At 33.4% G+C, this 7,235-nt stretch overlaps 1 protein-coding gene across 3 annotated transcripts; it reads right to left on the reverse strand.

The window, feature by feature from the left end:
• Nucleotides 1-40: 40 nt before the first annotated feature.
• LOC104708558 (uncharacterized) lies at nucleotides 41-2,675 on the reverse strand. 3 transcript variants are annotated; one of them, XR_015564301.1, is made up of 8 exons: nucleotides 2,372-2,654; nucleotides 2,191-2,291; nucleotides 1,991-2,105; nucleotides 1,682-1,830; nucleotides 1,250-1,430; nucleotides 885-948; nucleotides 649-788; nucleotides 41-551 (listed from the first exon to the last, which is right to left on the reverse strand). XR_015564301.1 is itself a non-coding variant. In XM_087462684.1 (6 exons), the coding sequence occupies exons 1-3, from the start codon at nucleotides 2,409-2,411 to the stop codon at nucleotides 1,371-1,373; spliced, it is 249 nt and encodes an 82-aa protein (XP_087318810.1). In that variant the 5' UTR covers nucleotides 2,412-2,675; the 3' UTR covers nucleotides 41-551; nucleotides 649-788; nucleotides 885-948; nucleotides 1,250-1,370. The 3 variants fall into 3 exon arrangements, 1 of the variants encoding a protein (XP_087318810.1); XR_015564300.1 differs by lacking the exon at nucleotides 1,991-2,105; XM_087462684.1 differs by lacking the exons at nucleotides 1,991-2,105; nucleotides 2,191-2,291 and having other exon boundaries at nucleotides 2,372-2,675.
• Nucleotides 2,676-7,235: the final 4,560 nt, after the last annotated feature.

The following is a 7,235-nucleotide window of genomic DNA, read 5'->3' on the forward strand; positions in this document are numbered from 1 at the left end:
CTTCATCTACTACACACTATACTATACTTGTGAATTATGCTTTTGTCAATACTCAATACACATCATCTATTTGAAATTGACCATGATTTTCACAATACAACAGTTGTTTCATTAGAGGAGAATAAAGACCATATCAATTTCGATAATCGCACATCAGTGCGTACTTGGTAACAACAATCGCGACAAAGGTATTATTGCCCAAGTTAGAGTTTTTTGGACTTGGATTTGATTTTCTCGACTGCTGCTTTGATGATCGTTGGAGATGGTACGCTGAACCACTTTAAATACGATGACAGAATGATTCTATCTTTCTGCAACTTTGAGTTATACTCATCATCAGACCATGCTTCTGTTGTCAGATAGTTTCTCAAACTAATCTTCAGCTCCGTTGACCAACTCAATATCTCTTCACATCTCTTTCTCAGCGCTGCTAACTAAGAAGATCGACTGTACAAAGCCACCTGAAGAGCTCAATCGACACTATCAGAATCCAGTTCTCTATGACTATTAGCAAGCATATTACATTCCCCCAGAGTTCTTAAACCAAAAACCTGCATCACCAAAAGCATACAAACCTGTATCAGAAACCGTTTTTTATGACTGAAAATTAATCTATCTGAGCTGAGAGTATATGATGGAGTATACAACCTTATGCATTGCTCGTGAAAGCAGTGACTGACACCCAACTGGATCATCAACATACGAACAAGCTCCTACCTTCCTTTTGACATAAATAACACCAGAATTGAAGGGGTCACTCTTGTCCCCAAAGCTCCACCAATTTTTCTCTGTGTTACATAGTCAAAATTAAAATATCTTAAAACCAGCTAGACAGAATAACGAAGGAAAAAAAAGGAATATATACAAGCAAATGCATCAATCACCTTCTGGGACTAGCTCAATTTGTTGGGGCCAGTATCGGGGACCACATACACAAATTCTCTTTAGCTGCAGAATACAAATACATTTTTAGGTGAAGGTGAGCAAAACAAGCAGATAGAATCGGTGAGGAGGTATTTCATGAAAAAAAAACTTAAACTAGAACTGAGCCACGCTGGTATATGGCCCTAGTTTTCTGATGTTCAACTTGCAGTTGCCACAAATGTGCTTCTCCCAGAAAAACTTAAATGATTTTCATAATCTATGTATAAAGCAGTGTGAGCATGCGAATCAAGAAAACTTTTGTGATCTTTTTCTGTTAATAAAAATATGCAGGGGAACTGAGGGTAAGCTGTTGAACTTTTCTTACAATAGCACACGCTCTGGCAAAATTCACGGGGTAATCTCACAAAATCTTGGTTTCTGAATAAAGTTTTGTTTCCTTTACTGTGACTTCTAGAGGCGCATAAACAGGTAGACCGGAATCAACATCAATAGTCTGCAGCCAACGCGCCTCCGTTGCAAGGACATACATATAAATGCCTGAATGCCTAGAAAAAGCAAAAATCACCTTGTCAGATGGTATTCTGGTAAAAGCACGGATATCACAACAAAAGTTAGAAACCAACTTCCAAGTTTGGCATGTCTTTGATATCAAAATCAACAAAGTGATTGGTTTTGGGTAACATTATATGTAGAAAAGAAGCTCTTGCTTCTATTAATTGTCATCAGACAGAGACAGCAACCACACCAAAAGACAAAAAAGAGTGATGCCAAGAATAAATAAGAGACGTCAACTTGCCTGGAGGTGACAACGGTTGTCATTTGGACCAGAAGGCAACCGTGGATAGAGAGTGATAAGCAACATAGCAATTGATTTGAGCCATTGTTCGTTGAAAAGGTCCGCATACCACCTCCAAGAAACAAGAAACCTGTGGCTAAGCTCACCACCTAAAGGAAAGAAAACGATGATGTCTCATACTTTAAAAGAAAAAAAGGATAGAATGAATTTGATCAACAAGAAGTATCCAATCCTAAGCGTGGTCTCAAAAGTCTCACATTTTGTGATGGCATTACTAAAAAAATATCAGCAGCATATAAATTACTTTACACGGTGCACGTAGTTCACTGGTACATTAGAGAAGAATTGTTTTGCCCATAGTATCAGACTCTGATGCAAAAGAGCTAGAACTTCCTTTTTTTTTTTTTTATGAGTGCTCAGTGACCTGAGATTTTTTTAATGTTTTACTGCTCCAGAAATATATTTTAATATTCCAACTTGAGAAAGAAAATGCTAGGAAATTGAATTACATGAAACGAAGGAACCTTAATTTTGCCCAGAACGCAAAAAGCCTAAGCTAGTAGTACACCCGAGTGTGAAACTCCAAGCATCAAAATTGAATTTGTAATTTCTGGTCAAGGATAATAGAATTAAAAAAAAAAAAAAAAAAAAAAAAAAAAAAAAAAAAAGAGAGAGCTGAGGATGGGATACCCGAGGAGGAGGATGAGGAGGATTTCCGCCGGACGAACATCGTCGAGCCAAATCAAGAAGAAGAGATGAGAGCCGACTGCTCAAGTCCTCCGCTGATCAAATTGTCGCTTATGAACGGAGGATAATATTTTTCAATCAAGACGATGCATCGGACGGAGAGTTTTGTTCGTCGGAATTTGATCGCAAAAAAAAAAAAAAAAAAAAAACACAAACTTCAGATTCAATTTGAGATTGAGAGAGTCCAGAGACGAAGAGGATGACCGATTTGATTTGAATTTCACTCAAGTCGTCCCAGTTTTTGTGTGTGTTTCTTAAACCGGTTTCGGGCTTAACCATGAATTTCGGTTCGGTTCGTGTCCTCTAATGGATCGATCCATTTTTGGCTAAATTGGAACCGGTTCGCTTGTTAATGAATGTTTTTCTCTTGATGCGAAAGTGATGTTAAATGATGGTACTGTATATGAGTAAATAATCTTTGCTAAATTATGTATTCTTGACTTCTCTTTGCTCTAAATATAACAACATCTTGAATCTTACAGGTGCTATTTCCAAGCTGGAAGAGGCGTTGATGTTAAAACTCTGTTGGTAATATTGGTAATTACTACAACTATATTTTTTGGTGCTCTTCGATTCCATTGTGTCTAGGTACAGTAAACCAGCTTCTCAACATTGATACTCTTTTCCAAACGATGCTAAGGATATCAAGTTAGTGTAATTTGTTCAAGGAAATTGTATTGAGAGTCTTCTGATCTTGGTCTTGTGTAATCCAAGAATCTTATTAATTGCTCTTCTCATTTCTCAACATCTTATCTACTAGGCTTGATATCAGATGAGCTATGCCTCATCAATGCTGCAAAGTAATTAAACGTCCTTACTGACTCTTGTCTCATTGATTGGTGAATCGGTTCGTGTCATGGTTTAACCATCAAGATTCTTCCAAAATGCAAAACTCATGTAAATGATCAAAACAAGAAGAATTCAAGCTTTGTGAGTCTTTTGGGTTCAAGTCTTTGGGTTCATTACTATGAAAAGATTCAATAATACTTGTTTTTTCATGTTTTGGTTTGTAAAACAAAATCATATTTTTTTTTAATTTCTTATGAACCCCTAGTTATACATGTAAAGTGGTGAAAGAGACCTGTCAAACTCCTTACATTTTAATTGTAATCCATTGCTGCCAATTCAGTACAAGTATATTGGTGACGTTGTAATAGGCCCATAGTTTTGGAATCATGGTTTTGGGCAGAAGCAAGATTGGTTGTTTCAAATGTGAGGCTGTGGAGTAGTCTAAGTTTATGGACGTAGAAGACGCCAGCTCACAATTAGGGTTACTATACACATGGTTTATGTTTCACTATAAAGAGGAACATCAAGCTGAACGTTTGTAACTCAGAGGAAAAAAACAGAGTGGAGACAAGAAAGCTGAAGGTTTCTAAAACTTTACAATTTTTTGTTTTATTTTGGAGACTTAACGACCATAACAGATTTTTTTTTCATTTTTTTTCTTCCCTTCCCCGGTTCAACTCACTCTTTTAACATATATACTAATCGTGTTAAAATTCCTACTTGACAATTTTTTTTCTTCGTACTGTTACCATTGAGTCTGGATGCATAGAAGTATTTGGGTTCGTTGGAAAATCAAAATCAAGACAAAAATCATGTTTTTGTTTTTAATCATAATTGGTGATTTTTACTTCTGATTTTCAATAACGGTTAATCTTACTTATTAACTTTCAATATGAGGAACAATTTTAACTTGAGAAAAAAATGAAACTTAGCCAAAACAGTGTACAAAAATTAGCCTTCATTTTCTATTTCAATCAATCGTTTTGTTAACTATTTGTAATGTTTATAAGAATTGATGTAAATATTTCCATCACTGGTAAAATAACGGATCGAAAAACTAGTTTCAATTTTCATAAGTAATTTTTAATAATCATTTTATTATTTGATAGAATCAAATTATTCTATAATTAAACTATAGGGGTATATAGCTGTAGTTTGTGTGGGACCACTACATTTAAGTGTAGGCGAGTAGGTTTAAGAATTTATAAAGGATAGATTTTCATCTCTCTTGAGAAGTTGTCGATGTGGGATTTTCATCAATCCGAACCGAATTATCCAAACCAAAAACTCGGTCCTCTTTTTTTTTGTCATTGAACCTTAAGGTGTTGGCTATTAATTATTATTCAAATGCCATAGGAGTTTTAGTATGTATTTGCCTGAATTTTTTTATATTTTATATATGATCGTCAAAACTTCTCTTCTCTTTAGAATTAGGAATTTATGGCAAAAAAAAAAATTGTTTATTTTTGAAAACAACTAGAGTAAAAGAGGACAATAATGTACAAAACCAATATAATTTGTTCATTCAAAGAATCCAATAACAATAATATAATATATTCACTCAAAGGACAAATATTATAAATATATACAAACAAAAGCGTTGATTCATTCATGCATGAGAAGTTGAGGACAATAATATTTGTGATAATTCACTTTCTCGTGAACCCCTCCTTAGTAACACTGTTATCAAAGATTCATGCTACACGTGAAATAATCATACACATATGTATTGTTGTCCTTTTGACTATTCTAATGCATAAATCAGAATCTCACTCCTAGATAATACTTTATTGCAAATGATATTCAACTGTTCTATCCTATCATCATCATGGACTAATTGTTTATACACAAATGATCTACTAATTTTTTTTTTTAAAGCATGGCTATGTTTTTAGTAAAATCTTTATAAACCTATTTCATAATATAATTATTATATTCCTTTGTTCACAAAAGGTGTTGGCTATTAATTATTATTCAAATACCATAAGAGTTTTAGTATTTGATCGTCAAAACTTTTGAAAAAGACTAGGCTGAAAGGAGGACAATAATGAACAAGACCAATATAATTTGTTCACTCAAAGAATCCGACAACAATAATATAATATATTCACTCAAAGGACGAGTATAATCAATAATTATATATACAAACAAAAGCGTTGATTCATTCGCTCATGAGAAGTTGATGACAATAATACTTGTGACAATTCACTTTCTCGTGAACCCCCCCTCCTTAGTAACATTGTTATCAAAGATTCATGCAACACGTGAATCCCCCATAAGCCCTTCAACCTAATCACTATCTTCCTAATGGCAAAATAATCAGACACATATGTATTGTTGTACCTTTAACTATTCTAATGCCTAAATCATAATATCACTCCTAAATAATACCTTATTGCTAATGTTATTCAACCGTTCTATTCTATCATCATCATGGATTAATTATTTATAAACAAATGATCTACTGATTTTTTTTTCCTTTTTAAGCATGGCTATGTTTTTAGTAAAACTTTATAAACCAATATCATAATATAATTATTATATTCTTTTGTTCACAAAAGGTGTTGGCTAATAATTATTATTCAAATACCTTAAGAGTTTTAGTATTTGATCGTCAAAACTTTTGAAAACGACTATGCTGAAAGGAGGACAATAATAAACAAGACCAATATAATTTGTTCGCTCAAAGAATCCGACAACAATAATATAATATATTCACTCAAAGGACGAGTACAATAATTATATACAAACAAAAGCGTATGATTCATTCACTCATGAGTTTGATCAAAAAAAAAAAGATTCATTCACTCATGAGAAGTTGAGGACAATAATATTTGTGACAGACAATTCACTTTCTCGTGAACCCCTCCTTAATAACATTGTTATCAAAGATTCATGTTACACGTGGAAAGTGAGGAAAGTACTATCCTTTAAAAAAGACTTAATGTGAACCGGTGTGTATTTGTGACAATTCTAATGTGCCAAATTAAATTTCCAATCTCCAAAAGGAATGTGTAATTTGGTGAGATCTCGAACCAAAACTATATATGTATATGCTGCACGTAGTTCATCAATCCGACCCGACTTATCCAAACCAAACTCGCTCCTTCTCCGTGTAATTGAACCCGGTCCAATTTGTGAATTACGCTTTTGTCATGCATATTAATTATCGATCGAAATTGAATTTGACCATGGTTTCCCAAGAGCTTTGGGTAGCTTTGCTCAAAAAATTAACCTTAACTCAAAACAAGAGCACGAGAAATCATGTCTTCACAGTAAAGTTGATTTATTTGAGGAAAGAAATGACCCTATCAATTACAAATCATGTCTTCACAGTAAAGTTAATTTTTTTGTTTGCTTTGATGCATAATTCAATACTTTGGCGTCTTCCTCATCTGCATTCATTCACCAATCGTGTCAGCTGCTAATTTTCACGCTTTCTCTGCTTTGTCTGCCAAGTGGGCAAGTGAGTTTTGATGAACTCGTCATCACGTCTCTAAGGTATATCTGTAATTAGCACTTGTCAAAACCCTATGGACTAAGTCTATATATATATTGTATCATTGTCTTAAGAATAAATAGTTTAGAAAAAAATAGAGTGGAGACAAGAAAAGCGTAAGGTGACAATTCACTTCAACAAAAACAACAAACAACAAAGGAAAGGGGATCTTGCGTACTATTACCATTGAGTCCAAATGTATTGAAGTATTCGGGTTTGTAGGAAAATCAAAATCAAGACGAAATCATGTTTTTGTTTTTAATTATAATTGGTGATTTTATTTGTGATTTTCAACAACGGTTAATCTTACTTATTAACTTTCAATATGAGGAACACTTTTAACTTGAGAAAAAAAAATAGCCAAAGAAGTGTACAAAAATTACCCTTAATTTTTATTTCAATCAATCATTTTGTTAACTAGTTGTAATGTTTATAAGAATTGATGTAAATATTTCCATCAATGGTAAAATAACCGTTAGTAACTGATCGAAAAAACTAGTTTCAATTTTTATAAGTAAT

This window comes from Camelina sativa, chromosome 8, assembly GCF_030686135.1.
Source record: "Camelina sativa cultivar CO46 ecotype springtype chromosome 8, ASM3068613v1".
NCBI lineage: Eukaryota > Viridiplantae > Streptophyta > Magnoliopsida > Brassicales > Brassicaceae > Camelina > Camelina sativa.